The 18264-nt window shown below is 35.5% G+C and overlaps 1 protein-coding gene across 2 annotated transcripts; it reads left to right on the forward strand.

Annotated features, from left to right (window-relative positions):
* Window positions 1–543: 543 nt before the first annotated feature.
* LOC143557030 (uncharacterized) lies at window positions 544–17349 on the forward strand. Of its 2 annotated transcripts, XM_077046200.1 has the most exons (9): window positions 544–587; window positions 11586–11724; window positions 13951–14046; window positions 14291–14374; window positions 15596–15756; window positions 15855–15972; window positions 16043–16178; window positions 16800–16978; window positions 17073–17349. In XM_077046200.1, exons 2-9 carry the CDS (start codon window positions 11641–11643, stop codon window positions 17310–17312), a joined length of 1098 nt encoding a protein of 365 aa, XP_076902315.1. In that variant the 5' UTR covers window positions 544–587; window positions 11586–11640; the 3' UTR covers window positions 17313–17349. The 2 variants fall into 2 exon arrangements, with proteins under 2 accessions (XP_076902315.1, XP_076902314.1); XM_077046199.1 differs by lacking the exon at window positions 544–587 and having other exon boundaries at window positions 11496–11724.
* The last annotated feature ends 915 nt before the right edge of the window (window positions 17350–18264 follow it).

The following is an 18264-nucleotide window of genomic DNA, read 5'->3' on the forward strand; positions in this document are numbered from 1 at the left end:
AGCACCCAACTAGTTTTATTAAAAGCCAAACACCTAAATATCTAAAAAGCTACATCAAACAACTACTAGCCACCAGCTATCAGCTTATAGTCAACAACCACCTGCTAGTTTTGCCAAACATACTCTACATGTGCACAAATCGGGATTTTTCTAAACCGGTTCCGGGCATTGTCTCTATAAACCATGCCCTATCCGCCAGGTTTGGGTCGGGTATAGAAACAAGTATTCTATAACCAGGTATTGAAATACCCTATTTCCGGATATTGAAAAAAAAACCTCTGACTTTTGGGTAATTTTCTGGTATAAATTTGTTTTTTTTTATGGGCTACACTTTTTTGGGTTTCATAGTAATTTCAAGTATAGATCTGGTATTTGAAAACAGTATCGCTCGGGTTCAACCCGGCCCCTGATTCAATCTGGCCACTTCCACGCTGCACAATCCCACGGCGGTCATTTTCCCGTAACTCATCTCCTCCTATCCAATTTCTTCTCTCTCTTTCTTCTCCAATGGCTTCTTCATCTTATTCGCCTGTAATTCATCCTCTTCTCTCCAACACTAACCGCATTTCATCTCGCCATGCTTCCACCTGACTGCCACGTCACCTTCACAAGTCCGTCAGCAGAAACAAGCTCAAGTCAACTATCACAGCCATGGCTCAACCGCAGAGTATGCAGTATAATCAACTTGGCGATTCTAATCTCGTTCTCAGTGAAATCACCTTCGGCACTGTCAGTTCCTTCACTTTTATTCATTTCATACTCCAATTCAATACAACCCCTAGGTTAGGTTAGGTTAGGTTAGGTTATTATATATACATTAACTAACTAACTAACTATTGGTAGGTAATGTAACAGCATCTGAACTAACTCTGCTGACGTGGCACCTATTATTATTTCACATATTATTTGCCTGAGCTAACAATTTGAAGTTTAATTGTTCGGTATGAGGGATCGGTCGTTACGTTAATATTTAATGGTAGTTAGGAATTTCAACTTATTATAGTGGTGCAAACAAGCCGGCGAGCTACTTTAAACCAGACCAGTAAAACATTTAAAACGAGCTGAGCTTTTTTGAGCTCGATCTGAGTCTGAGCCTTAAATAAAGCTTGTTTAGTTATAAAGCCCGTGCCTCGAGCATTGTATGGGAAACTCGATTAGGCTTGTCGAGCCTTAACTAACCTTGTGTATTTTTAAGTTTTACCTGTTTTGGACTTCTATGTATTAAGTTAACTCTTCATCGCCAAGCTCGAGCTGAGCCTAGGCTTGTTTAAGGTTTTTCTCAAAATATATAAAAACAACAGAAAATGTATATAAATTAATTAATAAATAATAAACAAGTGGGGCTCTAGAAAAAAAGCTTGAAACGACGGCCCTTGTAGGTCAAAATGAGCCGAGCTCGAGTGTCAGCTCAGCTCGTTTACACAATTACACACCTAGGCATAACCAATAAGAGAGAGACGCAAATTCTTTAGGCAGCACTAAACAACTCTGGTGCCTAGGCACACTGCCCATACAATCTTGAAATACATTTAGGCTCCGTTGTAGATGATAGGCAGCTCTGGAGCCTAAGCACACTGCCCCTTACAACCTTGAAATACGCTTAGACGCCTTTGGAGCTTAAGCTATTTTTCTTTGCTTGATTTTGTAAAAAGTTTAGTACACTTGCCTATTTTGGTAATTTATAGCAGCACGTTACTGATAGAAAGTTTGTGAAGCCAATAGTCTTTATTGAAGATCATCATATGTGGTTACAGTTTCATCTCTGTCATCATCTATGCAATATAATGTTAGCTACAATGACAAAATATCATAAAACATGTTAGGAACAAAGCGGCGCGCGGAAGCGAAACAGCACAGACATGCACAACGATAAACACGCATAAACGAAAATATAAACTACACAAGAATTTAACGTGGTTCGGTCCCCGCGAGGGGACCTACGTCCACGGGCTGCAACTAGGTTTTCTTATTAGCTCAGAACAAAGATTACAATTACATGATGGGATATATATAATAAACAATATTAGGGTTAAACATAATTAGGAACCAAAACTGGGCCTCCTAATAAAACCGGCCCAAAGGCCTTCATAACCCAACAATCTCCCACTTGAAGGCCTTGCGATAAATTCCAGCCTGCCATCCAAGTAAATATAACAATCTCATTCATCCAGTAACTCTAGTAATCTTCGGTAATAGAAATCTACCAAGCCTCCAGCTCCAAGAACTAGCTAAAACTTCAACAAAAGAAGTTCTCCAAGCCTCCAGTTCTCTAGGAACAAACTAAGATTTCTACCAATCCACACCCTGGTTGCATCCGCCCTTCTCATCAGTTACCTGAAAGACCTATTGAAGCTCCCGAGAACTCCAATCCGGTCATCCCAGACCCAGCCATGACAAAACTCGCCAATGACTCATCCTCAATCTTAACCGACCCTCACTTACTCACACAACCGGCTTCAAAGACTTCCAGAGGATAAACACTCTCCAAATCAGCAGACTATACCAGGAGAGATTTTCACATTCGGATTCCTGGTCCTCCGAACCCAACGTCCCTTTGGAAACAAACCTAGAACACACCTGCGTGCTCCCACTGTTACCAAAACCCCGAACATGTTCAGACCTCCTCCGAATACGCTCAAACTAACACCACTGTGGCTCCAGGCTTCATGTCTGCAAACTGAAACCCCTTAGCTCTACCCGATTCAACGAGCCAAGACCTTATAACTCGGAAGTTGGTTCACTTCTTCCGACGATACAAAAAAAAACTCGTATCTTCCAAAAGTCTTTAATTAAAAGATTCAACAATGCTTCATTGAAGTGAGTAACAAATAAAGCATACCATAATCTTGAACCCAAGAGTCGTCACCGCCTTCACTGAGTCCCAATGCATCAACCCCAGATACATTCTCAAAAGCAGAATTCCAAACCTTTCGACATCGACCCTTAAAATGTCTCACCTCTACGCAACCTACCAAGTCGACTATGCCCAGCTCCCACTGTTTCTGTTATCCCAACCCATGCCACACCAACACTCCATGAGATGAACCCCACTCGTACTATCCCGGCAAATAACTTTACCCAACACGAGATTATGAACCTCTCAAATGGTGTACCACTGATCACCACCAAACAAGATATAACTTCACAATTCCAAACGAACAAGAAGTAATAATCACAGTTTCGAACCAGCTAACAGGCAAACAGCTATAACAACAGTAGAACTTTCATAAAATCAAGCGGTACCAAGGGTTCTATGACCGTACACACGATCAGTTAACTCAAACCCTAACCGAAAGATCATCCAAACGAGCAATAGTTTACATGACTTGCCACTAACCTCATTTTTTTTTTCACTTATGCCGTCACCAGCACACCCGCTGGTTCCATTTTCTCCAAGTTTATCCATCACCAGTACTATATCCAAGTTCACATGACAAACCAATCAACCAAAATCCATAACCGTCAACATTCCGATCATAACCACCTCGTCTTCAGTTATAACAATAACAAACGAGAACAAATCGAAAACAGTGAACAGACACAACAAGGGCACGGGCCTAAACTTGACGATTGTTCAACAGAACACTGCCAAATAAACCGATTTGCTCTTGCAATAACCGATAAATCAACTAACTGTAAATAAACTATATAAAGTTACCTCAGACTAATCTCTTGCAAACAAATCTGAACCCGAACCTAAATGGTCTTCACAAAACCCGGTTCCCTAATTTACGGTTGATAATAAATAGTCAAACCCTAACTCAGCCTGACAGCCACCAATCTTGACTGTCGATCACTGATGAACACGAACCAGAAATTAACCCTGCGATCTCCAAGAGTTATTCACGGTGACGGACCTACCCAACCCTAATCACCAAAAAACAGATTCGAACCAAAACCTTCTGCGAAATCGTTACCAGTGCAACGAACCGTGTGTCCAACAAGCCAAAGCTCTGATGCCACTTGTTAGGAACAAAGCGGCGCGCGGAAGCGAAACAGCACACACATGCACAACGATAAACACGCATAAACGAAAATATAAACGACACAAGAATTTAACGTGGTTCGGTCCCCGCGAGGGGACCTACGTCCACGGGCTGCAACTAGGTTTTCTTATTAGCTCAGAACAAAGATTACAATTACATGATGGGATATATATAATAAACAATATTAGGGTTAAACATAATTAGGAACCAAAACTGGGCCTCCTAATAAAACCGGCCCAAAGGCCTTCATAACCCAACAAAACATACAAGATAGGCATATGTCTATATGAACTGTAGGGTTGCAGCAACTTCGATTTCTCTTTAGCCACATAATCAGAAACATGCTAGTAACAATTTAAATTGATACGAATTATTATAGAATTAGCATCAAGTTCTTTGGGAAAACTTTCTGTCTTGTCCGATTGCTGATTTCGTTTCTATGCAAAATACTTTAACCTGAAATGGACTTATTACATGATTCATAAAGTTATCCAGGAAATACAAAATCCAAAACCTGTATATATTTAATCGTTTGGTATTTCAACATATTTTGTTCACTTTGATGTTCTTAATTTCTTATCCTTAAAAACGGCTGCTTCTCGCATGTTTCAACTTCTGAAGTATAATTATAAGGTTCTTCTAAGAGTTGGTATTCCATGCTAAATTACAGATGACATTTGGAGAACAGAACACAGAGAAGGAGGCTCATGAAATGCTTTCCTATGCAATTGAACATGGCATTAACACTTTAGACACTGCAGAAATAGTAAGAAATAATCATTCTAATTACTTCATAATCCATTTCTTTAGTATGGATTTACATCAATAATAATCTCTTGTATGTTGAACAACTTTTGGTTCTTTTTCTCCATTTAGTATCCAGTTCCAGCAAAGAAGGAGACACAAGGGTTAACAGATAAATATATTGCAAACTGGATGAAATCTCGACCTCGTGACAAGGTACTTTTCCCCTTTATAAAATTGTCACAGTATTTCTGTATCATATTTTTTACTAATTAAGTGATAGTATATATGTTCAAATTGGAAGTGTTAGTAGTGAGAAGGTATTAATATCCCTTTATTTGCATTGGTTACAAAACTTAATGCTTGACATAACTTGAAAACATTTCATTTTTTGTGGAATTATGAGATAACATGCTTCTGGCATATTGCAGATTATATTGGCTACTAAAGTGGCTGGTTATACAGATAGAACTCCTTACTTGAGAGACAATGCAGGAGTTGTGAGGGTTGATGCTGCCAACATTAAAGAAAGTGTTGAGAAAAGCTTAAAACGTCTGAATACTGATTATATTGATTTGTTACAAAATCATTGGTGAGTTTCATATCCTTCAAATTTGAATAATGACCATATAACAATGGTGCTATGATGTTATCTGGATCATATGGTGTCAAGACAGTTATCGACATATTTTTTGCTAATTCGTTTCCAGGCCAGACCGCTATGTGGCTTTGTTTGGAGAGTTCTTTTATGATCCTTTAAAATGGAGGGAAAGTGTGCCATTTGTTGAACAACTCAGGGCCTTTCAAGAACTTATTGAAGAAGGAAAGGTAGTATATACTTTGTGTGTTTGGATTTTTATATTTGTAAATACACTAACCTTTTTGTATGAATAGGTTCGATACATAGGCGTTTCAAACGAAACTTCATATGGAGTTATGGAATTTGTTCATGCTGCAAAAACCGAAGGACTTCCAAAAATTGTCAGTATTCAAAACAGTTACAGTCTGCTAGTTAGATGCAAGTTTGAGGGTAAGTTCTCATCTATACATATTGCATAACATGTATCACATCATCATATGCAATATAATCGATGTGTTCTTTCCACCTTTACAGCTGATCTTGTTGAAGTATGCCACCCAAAGAACTGCAATGTGGGCTTACTTAGTTATTCTCCACTCGCTGGTGGAGCATTAAGCGGAAAGTACTTGGATCCAGAGTCTGAAGCTGCTAAAAAGGGCAGGCTTCAGTTATTCCCTGGATACATGGAAAGATACAACAAATCCATTGCTAAGGTATATTTCATCACATTAACCTTAAACCTATTTTAGCTTGTTTTCATTTAACTACTATTTAAATTATAAAACTTAAATGGATAACCTAGAGTCCTTGTGTTCAAATCTCGTATTTGTGATAGCATCAAATGAACTCTTAAACGATACTTTTGTCAACTAGTTTCTGCATGCTGTCTTGAATTCGCTCGATTTTTTCCTCGTAACCTTTTTACTCTGTATATACTTGAAACTTATGGTTTTTTGTATGTAGCATTTACCATTGTACCCCATTCAGCTCAACTATTCCTTTCAAGAATGTTGCAAAACTTGCCCTTTTTTGGGAGTACAACTAATTTGCAACATTCCTTAAGGAAAAAAAAACATGTTAAAGTCATCTGCTTGCTCATTATTATCACCAACCAACAACAATAAGCCTGGTAAAACGGGTGGGTGGGGCGAGGCGGGTAATGGGTTAAACGGGTTCGGGTCGAAACAATTTTTTTTTAAAAAGCATCAGTTTGGTTTGGATCAATTTTGGTCCACAAGATTCATTTTTGACACATGCTAAGCAACTGCAGAATACATTGAGATGGCAAAGAAACATGGTTTGAGTCCGGTTGAGCTGGCACTTGGATTTGTGAGGGACCGACCGTTTATGACAAGCACGATCATTGGTGCAACGTCTTTGGAACAACTGAAAGAGGATATTGATGCTTTCTTCACAACTGAGAGACCGTTACCGCCCGATGTGATGGCGGATATTGAAACCATCTTCAAGAGATACAAAGATCCAACTATTCTTTAGATACTAAGGTCCCGTTTTCCGTCACCTTTTTGATTCATTGTTGAGATCTTGTACTATATGTTCATAAATCTTTTATGGGTTTTCGGTTAGGGTTCGTTCTGTTAACTATCTTGACCCTTGAATTTTGACGTTTTGTCGAACAATTATTTATGTTGTTTAATTTACAAAAACAACATAAATAACTCTATGTTAATAATAAGCCTATGAGCAACAATGAAGCATGCCTTGTAATAAATTTAGTGACTCAATGTTTCTATTTTTTGAAAACAATAATTAAACAAAAGAAAAAAATTACAAGTTTGTCCTTTTAGAGGTTACAAATTATGGAATGGGTCCTTTTTGAAAATGAGTTTAACTCCCTCTTTATCCTTTATTTGAGTTTTTGTCTCGTTTTTGGGATTGAGTTTGAAAAATGTTTAATGGCTTATTGGTGTTTTCAAAAGCCGATAAGTTAAAATGTGTTTGGCAATCACAAAAATCTTTTTTATTTTAGCTTTTTGAAAGGGTTAAAAAGCAGTTTTCCAAAAGTCTTAAATCCTGGCTTTTCAAAATAACTTTTTGAAAAAGCCAACAAGCCAATAAACATTTTTCAAACTCAATCCCAAACATGCCCTTAGTCCTTTACACTAACCTCCATCCAAAATCTCAGTTAAGTATTAGCATGTGAGGGCATTTTAGTCTTTTTACCTCTTAAAGGACTTTTTGTATAATTATCCTAAAGATTTGGTAATCTAATAATAATATAAAAATAATGCAAATAAATCAACCCACTCTACTCTCTCTCTCTCTCTCTCTCTAAAGTCCAAAGCCACCACCTCCCTAACAACACAAAGCTCACCGACTTCATCTCCACCAACTCCGACGACCTTATTTTTCTGGTGATATTCAACTTTCATCGAGGTTGAATATGATATTCCAATTCATGCCCCATCCTCTCTCTTTGATCTCTTTTACTCTCTCCACCACCATCAAACATCACCCTCCGAATACTCCCACACCAGCCACCATTACAACGTGTGGATAGAGACAGACGCAAAAGAAAATAGAGAGAAAGCGATTGGCTAGTTTGGAGAGAGAGAGAGGATATCTAAACATTTCGATTGCAAATCTGAACCTTCCCTTTATTTTCTGGTGGACTGTCGTGTTGATGTAGTGGCCTCGATTATAGATCTGAACACTTCATTATCCTAAATATGACTACTCGAGGGTTGGAATAGTTGGTGTTGGTGGTGGATTGTCGTGTTGAAGTGGTTGCTGCCAGAATCGTTCGGCTTTAACGAGCAGGTCATGGTGGTGGTGGTTGTAACGAGCAAGTCATGACGTGAGGGATGAAGCTGAGATTGGAAAACAAAGAGAGTTTCACAAGACGAGATGGATGAAATTAGGGTTTTTTTCTGATGAAGTTGGGGCTTTTTGTTAGAAGTGAACTTGTGATAAAGAAGGGAACCTTAATGGGACCCACAAGATTAATATATTCTCTTAACATTATTTAATTTATTCAAATCATAAATGAGTTATAGATCCAAATCTTTAAATTAGTTGCATAAATGGTCCTTAAGAGGTAAAAAGACAAAAATGCTCTCATATGCAGTGCACATGGGGTAACTTAATTGAAAAACTTAATATCCGTTAGTGTAAAAAATTAAAGCAGAGGCAAAAACCCAAACAAATGATAAAAAGTGAAACTAATTTTTGAAAATGACCTATTCTATAATTTATGATATTTAAAAGGACAAAAATTGTATTTTTCTCTAAAAAAAATGTAAAATCACATCCGTAACAACATGGTTAGGTCTGTGAAAGGTGTGACGTAGACAAACAATAAAAAGTATATTATAAGTTAAACAAATATGTTGCTTTGAGAGAGACTCCGACTTTAAACTATATCTGAATATGAAAGTATCCAAGAAACATAATATGGTAGTCAACTACTCAAGGAATGCACTCCTTTTAGAAATGATAACTAACAAACTCAATAACTCTAATATTAAATTGCACTTTTTTCTACAATCAAGAGACATGAACCTACAATTAAACAATTTTGTTCATATCTTTAGTTTAAACTTTAAACAATCGAATATTAGAGTGAGAAGCATTAACTGATTTTAACCAATGCATTTATAACATTTTCTAATTATAAAAATTAGAACTCGATTAGTTATTTTTATATTTATTTTATTTACTAACACAAAGTCACAAACATAACCCCCTTCTCTCGCAAAACCATTTCTTTTTGAAACACTACCGGAAAAGCTTACAAAATCCGGTGAATTCACGCCTAAAATAAGATTAAAATACAAAAAAACAATAAAAATGAGATGTGTGAGAATAAATTTAATCAATTGATTTTATATTTGAATGACAGAGATTAATTTAAGAAAAAAAATTGATGTGAAGGGCATAAAGGTAATAACCCACTTTTGTTGGTTTTCTCTCTCCACATGCAAGGCACGTGTCAATTCCCCAATCATTTTAAAACGCCAATAACTTTTTCATACAACATTATTTAAAAAAAAACATTCACCACAATAACAAGCGTTTTTTATCTTTAGTATGAGTATCATATTATTATATAAATATAAAATAAAAAATTAATAGGTTTCTATATATTGTGTTATTGGTTGCTCATTTTGCTTTTTAATTGGGTTTTCCTATACATTGTGTTATAGATTTTGGTTATTGTGTTTTTCAATTAGTATTCATATTTATAACAGTTAAAACAAAGATTACGTCATTGTATCTTTTTATGCGTCATTGTGTCTTTGTGATCATTATCTGTCTTTCTACTTATCATTAATTTTGTTTTAGTAATTGTGTAATACGTTCATTGTCTTTTGTTCGGGATTGACATGTGACATTCACTTAATTTGAGAAAAAGAGTATTACGTTCATGTCATTGTGTAATATGCAGTTTTCATTGTGTTTTATGTTTAAGGTCATTATGTTATATGTATTTACGTTTCAGGTCGATGTGTTATATGTATTCACCGTTGTGTTTTATGTTTTAGCTTATTGTGTAATATGTATTCATCACCGTGCTTTATGTATTGGATAATTTGTTGTTTTTTATCATTATATTACACAACGATGTTATTAATATTAAAAAATAAAAAAAAGGATGATTTGAAAGACGCAATGACAAAAAGAAAAAGAAAAAAAAACTCAATGACGAAAAAAACACAATGACGTAATTTTGGTTTTAATTTTTATATAACAAATTCATACTCATATTAAAAATAAAAAAAACGCTTGTTATTATGATGATTTTTTTGTAAAAAATATATATCATATGAAAAAGTTATAGAAGTTTTAAAATGATTGGGGAATTGGCACGTGGTTTGCATATGAATAGAGAAAATATGCACAATTAATTTTTTACTCTTTTCCCTTTTGCCCCCAATTAACACATGTCAGTTAATTATGGTTTCTCACACTTATCATTTTTGTTGACTTTTGTAAAATAACTCAACCGCCACATCTATAATTCGACTCTTTATGGCCTTATGAGATGATGACTTAAATGTCTAGATGTCCATTTGACTAGTCAATGTCTACAAAATATCCATTTAATCAATCATTTCTCAAAATGTCTACACTAATACTCGTTGACCACATCACTTTTTCATCACTCGACATGATTTTTAACCATCTACATAAAACCGTCGAAGCCAACAAGATTATGTAGACGCCCGACAATTATTTTGACTTCCAACGAGATTTATTTTGGTGTCAGACGAGATTTTTTATATTATGACGAGATTTTTTAGACTAGTGACATAATCTAATTGGCTAAAAGATCCAGTCAAATGTCAAGTTGTGACTAAAAAGTAATTGAGTCAACAAGTTTAAGAGTACACATTATAAAAAAATAGCTGGTCAAATAGACATTTTGTTAATACTTACTAGTCGAAAGGACATTTTGGTCAATTTTCTAAACTCTTGCTCAGTTTTTTTGGGTTCGCATCTCCACTTGTGACACATTGGGTCCACCCGGGTTTTAGTCCCGCCGTGTTTTACGTCAAAGAGTTATGCTCTTGTGTGGCACAATGATTGTTAGGTGGGAGCCAGCGGCATGGTTTCTCGGGGGAACGCCCCAAGCCAAACTCTGAAGCCAGCATAAGCCTGGTTAAGACAACATGGTCTGACCGGAGTGAAGCAACGTGACCTGTCTGTTGGACGTAATTTCCATCATAATAGGCCCGTCATGTGTAGGAGACCGGGTTGGACTTATTGGGCCCATGAGATTCATTAATAATGTAATGGATTTGTGGGGTTGCAATTAGGGTTTTTTTTTTATATTTGGTAATGTCTTGGCTAGCAAGTTAGTTTAGTCTATATAAACCGAGTTATGATTAGACATTATAGAAGGTGCGAGGTGTAACCGAGTTAGGGTTTATCTAAAGACACACACGAGATGTAACCGAGTTAGAGTTCATCAATAGTCAAACCGAGTTAGGGTTTGAGATATTGTAATCAGTTTTTTGAGTTATATTTTCTGATTAATATTAACGAGAGTTATTCGTTTTATTCGTGTTGATTATCGATCTGGGACTTCACTATGACACAAGAAGTCGTCGTTCCGGAAGTAAAAAAAAAAGAAAGAAACAAAAGATTTTGTTTGGGTTGGCGATAAAAGGACAATTTGACCGTTTTGAAGCCAACCATTTTTGTGTGGCTAAAACAAACCTGTATCCAATTCTTTCATCATCAATGGCTTCTTCTTCACCTGTAATTCAATTTCACTCTCTTCTCTCCAACACTAACCGCCATGCTTCCACCTGCAACTTCTCATTTCGACGTCCGACTAACAAGTTCGTGTCTGCTATTACTGCAATGGCGAAACCGCAGAGAAGCGCAATGCAGTATAATCAAGTTGGGGATTCTGATCTCGTTGTCAGCGAAATCACTTACGGCACTGTGAGCTCGTTGTTTTTGAATTAAATACTCGAATTCGGTTCTAGTTACAGCTTTGTTAATGTGTTTGCGTCGATGGTTTTCATAAACCGGATTGGACAACGAACTGGACGGGTTGCCGGTCCATCGGTTCAACCGGTCGAACCGACCGAACAACTTCTTTTTTTCTTCTCTGGTTAAGGTTGAAAAAATGTTACATTAAAAAAATATATTTTTCACTGCCGGCCGTTTTTTAAGAACCGGGCGACTACATAGAACCGGACCACTCAGTGACTGATTCCCGGTTGGACCGGTCCGGTCTCAAAAACAGTGGTTTGTATTTGACCAAATAATCACAGTTTAAAATAGAGTTACTCAAAACCGGGTTGGGTGAACCGGTCCGGTTTGGTCAACAAATCAAAACCGGTTTATGATCGGTTTCGGTTCGGGTTGAAACCGGTTTCTTGACAAAGGTTACGATCCGTTTCGGTTCGGGTTTTGATCGGTTTTGGTTAAGGTTTTGACCGGTTTTAGTGAAGAAAATTACAAACCGGTAGGGGTGTGCAAAATACCCAAAAAACCGATCCGGAACCGAAAAAACGGGAAAATCTGAACTGAAAAAACCGAACCGAAACAAAAACCGACGGTTTTGTTTTATGTTTTTGTAAAAACCAAACTTATGGTTCGGTTTTGGTTTTGCATGTAATAAAAACAGAAAAACCGAACCGAACCGAATTTGTAGATTTTTTTATTTTAAGTAATTTACAAGAATTTAATAAATATGTAACTCAAATAATTTAGGCCAAATGTATAATAGTCACTTAGTTAATAATCAACAAAATTATTTTATTTATGCCTAAATTCATTATTTTTGGTCATAACTTTTTCTTCGATCTAAAATTTTCAAGCTCAAATGTAAAAACCGAAAAAACCAGAACCAAACCGATACCAAAACGAATACCAAAAAACCGAAACCGAACGGTTTCAAAAAACCAAAAACCGAAGTTTCGGTTTTTGGTTTGGTTTTAGCCCAAAACCGCACCGAACCGCACTATGCACACCCTACAAACCAGTTCCAAGCCTACGATTTCAATCGGTTTCAAACCGGTTCGGTTTTAGTTCGATTTTCGGGTTTGTTCGGTTAACCGGTTTATTTGCGCATCTTTAGTTTAAATGTGTGGTTGAGTTTGCAAATTTCAATTCTCCGGCAATGAACAAACACGATCAGAGGCTGTGTTTGTTCATTTGTGTTCGTGAACGTTCGATAATGATAATGTGTTCGTTTACTACTTAACTCCTTTTATGTTCGTTAAAGTTTGTTTGTTTATATTTTTTCTTCAATGAAGGTTTTTACTAGTTTTTAATGACTTTTATAATCTTATCACATAGATTATGAGTTTTATGTGATTAATTTATATGTAAAATTAATATATGAATATGAATGTTAAAAAGCAACACAAACTTGGTAGCCTGGGAGAAACTGTTGACGCTGAGCGTTCTCGGTTAGCCAAATCAAATAAACATTGTTTGTGTTCGTGAACCTTTCACGAACAAGTTTATTTCCTTAATGAATGAACACAGGACGATAAATTTCGTTTCGTTAGGTGTTAGCAAACTGTTCGCTTGTCCAATATAGCTTGAAAATGTTAATTATAATTCCAAAATATCGTAAAATATACGAGACAGAATATAGATTTATCCATCTATGAACTAATTGTAGCAGCTTCGGTATATCCTTTAGCCTCAAATCAAGAAGCTGTTAGGCTGGTCTCGAGCTCTTTTTTTTAAAGTTGGAGCCCAGCTCGTTAGTCAGTTTTTCAAGCTGGAGCTTGGCTCAAGCTCAACTCGTTTATTATTTATTGATTAATTTCATACATCTTTAATTAGTGTTATATATTTTGAGAATATCTTTTCGAGCCTAAGCTTGGCTCGAGCTCATCTGTGTAGTGTGAAATTAATACATAGAAGTCCAAAAGAGTTAAAACTTAAAAGTAAAACTTACAAATACACTAGGCTCGTTTTATCGATCCAATCTCGAGCAACTCTGAGCGGCTCGTTTTGCACCCCTAGGGCCCTTGTTGATGTTTATATTAATGGTTCTGTAGTTCAAGATACTTTGTACACTTTTGATGTTTCATCTTTCAAAACTGTTGATTTTCGCAAGTGTAAAACTTATATATGACCGACGCAATCTTTTTATAAGGCAGATTTTTAAGGTATTAATAATTGCTAATTGATGTTAAATTACAGATGACATTTGGGCAACAGAACACAGAGAAGGAGGCTCATGAAATACTTTCCTATGCATTTGAGCATGGCATTAATACTTACGACACTGCAGAAGTGGTATGAACTATGAAGTTATATCTTTAATAAATAATAATATCTTCTAATCTTCTATGTTGATAATGAATAAACTAAATGACAACTAATAAATATTTTACGGTGGCGCAATATAGACATGAAATCATGAATGATACCTCTATTAGGCAGTTGCATAGTTTGCCTTCTCAAGTTATTATTTATTTTAATTTCAACTGCTATTTGCTCTTTTAACCACTTTTTTTTTTCTTTTATCATTTTCATCAAGTATCCGATTCCAATGAAGAAGGAGACGCAAGGGTTAACAGATACTTATATTGGAAACTGGATGAAGTCTCGACCTCGTGACCAGGTACTTTTCTTCTTTATAATATGGGCAAATATCACAAAAAACTAACATACTTTTTGTTTTTCCTCACAAAAGTCCTTCAACAATTTTTTGCACGTTAAAGTCATTCCACATGTTAAATTTTAATAAAAAAGTGGCATAACTTCTAAAAACATATATATATATATTTTTCTTAGGTCGTGTCGCATACATGTAATATATATGATGTTAATTAAAAGTTTTGGCTTATATTGTTATAGCAAAACCAATAATATTTTGCTTAAACTGAGATTTTTTTGTCTTATAATTTGCTATAAACATATAACTATAACTAGAATTGATTAAAAAAACAAAATAAACATAACAATAACCACATCACAAAAGGTACAAAACAAAAAATAATAAACAAAATTTGCTTACGTCACTCTTGTTCATCGTTCGGTTTAAAACATGAAACCGTTCAAACCAAAAGTACAAAATTGGTTTATCCTTCTGCACATGATTCACTCTTTTCGCATACACTACCAACTAATTTTAATTAATAACTATCATTGAATATTAGTTTGTGGATGTTAGTTGTATTTATTTAACCTTCATGATCCATAGCAGATGAGATCTAAGTGAATATGGCAAATGGGATACAAATCAATAAACCCATTTTTATAACAGCACGAAGCATCGATGAGAAACATTAATAGATTTGCAAGCATGTCAGTATACCATTTTTTCTTAATATTATAGCAAAAGAATTAAAAGAATTTATAGATTTACAACCATTAATCCAGTTAGTTGGGAGAAATACAGTGAAATCAAACCATTAGTAACGGTTCGGTTTTAATTTTTAATGGTTCGGTTTTAAATTGTAACAGTTCGGTTTTGGTTTTCGATAATCAAAAGCTGTTAATAACGGTTTGGCTCAGGATTTCCAATCAAATTGGACCATGGGCACCCCTTACATGTCAAATTTTGCCACATAAGTAAAAATATATGTTTTTATAAGTTATGTCATTTTTTTGTTCAAATTTGACATGTAGAGGGACTTTAATGTTCAATAAAATGTTGAGGGACTTTTATGAGGAAAAACAGAAAGTATATTGGTTTTTTATGGTATTTTCCCTTATAATATAGTCATACTCTTTTTGTATAATTTCTGTGCTAATTAAATGATGGTATAAATATTCAAATTATGTAAACTTGTAAATAGTTTTTTTTTTTTTTTCATAATATTCTTCTGTTATAATGCAGATTATATTGGCCACTAAAGTGGCTGGTTATACAGATAGATCTCCATACTTGAGAGACGATGCAGGAGTTGTGAGGGTTGATGCTGCCAACGTTAAAGAAAGCGTCGAGAAAAGCTTAAAACGACTGAATACTGATTACATTGATTTATTACAAATTCATTGGTGAGTTTCATATCCTTCAAATATACTCAACCATACAACATGGTCTTTGAGCCTCAAATGATATGAGACTAACACCTTTTTTGCTAATTTATTTTCAGGCCCGATCGTTATGTGGCTTTGTTTGGAGAGTTCTTTTATGATCCTTTAAAATGGAGGGAAAGTGTGCCATTTGTTGAACAGCTCCGTGCCTTTCAAGAACTTATTGAAGAAGGAAAGGTAATATATACTTTGTGTGTTTGGATATTTTATATTTGTAAATACATTAACAACCTTTTTGTATGAATAGGTTCGATACATAGGTGTTTCGAACGAAACTTCATATGGAGTTATGGAGTTCGTTCATGCTGCGAAAACCGAAGGACTTCCAAAGATTGTCAGTATTCAAAACAGTTACAGTCTGCTGGTTAGATGCAAGTTTGAGGGTAAGTTCTTATCACCTTATAAGATGCATTGCATAAAGCATCATGAACTTTTGATCTTTTAACCTACGCGAGTGCGTTCAAAAACATTAAAATTTATAAGTATACGTAATTGCCAATATTGAATTTAGGGGTGCAAACGAGCTGAGCCCAAGCTTGACTAGGCTTGAGCTCAGCTTGTTTTGACTTACGAGAGCTTAAGCTCGGCTCGTTTCGAACTCGTTTCTAAAACTCGAGCTTGGCTCATGAGTCGTTTTCTCAAGCTTGAGCTCGGCTCAATTATTATTTTTGAATTATTTTAATACATTTTAATTATTTATATATTTTGTAAAAAACCTTAAACGATGACCTCAGCTTAAGCTCATATGCAGTACCTTAAACGAGCCAAAACTCATCTCGAGCTCAACTTTGCAGTGTGAAATTAGTACATAGAAGTCCAAAAGAGTTAAAACTTAAATATACACTAGGCTCGTTAAAGCTTGATGTGCCTATTAAACGATCTTCCCAAACAAGGCTTAATGCTCTCCTCGTTTCAAGCTTTTTATCGATCCGATCTTGAGTAGCTCGGGAGTTGCTCGGCTCGTTTGCACCCCTAATATTGATGTGTTGTTTCAACTTTTGCAGCTGATCTTGTTGAAGTATGCCACCCAAAGAACTGCAATGTAGGCTTACTTTGTTATTCTCCACTGGCTGGTGGATCATTAAGCGGAAAGTATCTGGATTCCGAGTCTGAAGCTGCGAAAAAAGGCAGGCTTCAGTTATTCCCTGGATACATGGAAAGATACAATAAATCCATTGCAAGGGTATAAAGTATAAACTCATGTTATCATTCAACATTTAAATAAAAAGATTATGCGACTCATTTTTGACAAGCGCTATATATATATCATATGCCAGGAAGCGACTGCAGTATACATTGAGATGGCTAAGAAACATGGTTTGAGTCCGGTTGAGCTGGCACTTGGATTTGTGAGGGACCGACCGTTTATGACAAGCACGATCATTGGTGCAACGTCTTTGGAACAATTGAAAGAGGATATGGATGCTTTCTTCACAACTGAGAGACCGTTACCGCCCGATGTGATGGCGGATATTGAAACCATCTTCAAGAGATACAAAGATCCAACTATTCTTTAGATACTAAGGTCCCGTTTTCCGTCACCTTTTTGATTCATTGTTGAGATCTTGTACTATATGTTCATAAATCTATTATGGGTTTCGTTCAGTTAACTATCTTGACCCTTGAATTTTGACGTTTTGTCGAACAATTATTTATGTTGTTTAATTTACAAAAACAACATAAATAACTCTATGTTAATAATAAGCCTATGAGCAACAATGAAGCATGCCTTGTAATAAATTTAGTGACTCAATGTTTCTATTTTTTGAAAACAATAATTAAACAAAAGAAAAAAATTACAAGTTTGTCCTTTTAGAGGTTACAAATTATGGAATGGGTCCTTTTTGAAAATGAGTTTAACTCCCTCTTTATCCTTTATTTGAGTTTTTGTCTCGTTTTTGGGATTGAGTTTGAAAAATGTTTAATGGCTTATTGGTGTTTTCAAAAGCCGATAAGTTAAAATGTGTTTGGCAATCACAAAAATCTTTTTTATTTTAGCTTTTTGAAAGGTTTAAAAAGCAGTTTTTCAAAAGTCTTAAATCCTGGCTTTTCAAAATAACTTTTTGAAAAAGCCAACAAGCCAATAAGCATTTTTCAAACTCAATCCCAAACATGCCCTTAGTCCTTTACACTAACCTCCATCCAAAATCTCAGTTAAGTATTAGCATGTGAGGGCATTTTAGTCTTTTTACCTCTTAAAGGACTTTTTGTATAATTATCCTAAAGATTTGGTAATCTAATAATAATATAAAAATAATGCAAATAAATCAACCCACTCTACTCTCTCTCTCTCTCTCTCTCTAAAGTCCAAAGCCACCACCTCCCTAACAACACAAAGCTCACCGACTTCATCTCCACCAACTCCGACGACCTTATTTTTCTGGTGATATTCAACTTTCATCGAGGTTGAATATGATATTCCAATTCATGCCCCATCCTCTCTCTTTGATCTCTTTTACTCTCTCCACC

The sequence above is a fragment of the Bidens hawaiensis genome, unplaced genomic scaffold (genome assembly GCF_021521415.1).
Source record: "Bidens hawaiensis isolate Kalapana, Puna unplaced genomic scaffold, B.hawaiensis_p1.1 tig00018778_1, whole genome shotgun sequence".
NCBI lineage: Eukaryota > Viridiplantae > Streptophyta > Magnoliopsida > Asterales > Asteraceae > Bidens > Bidens hawaiensis.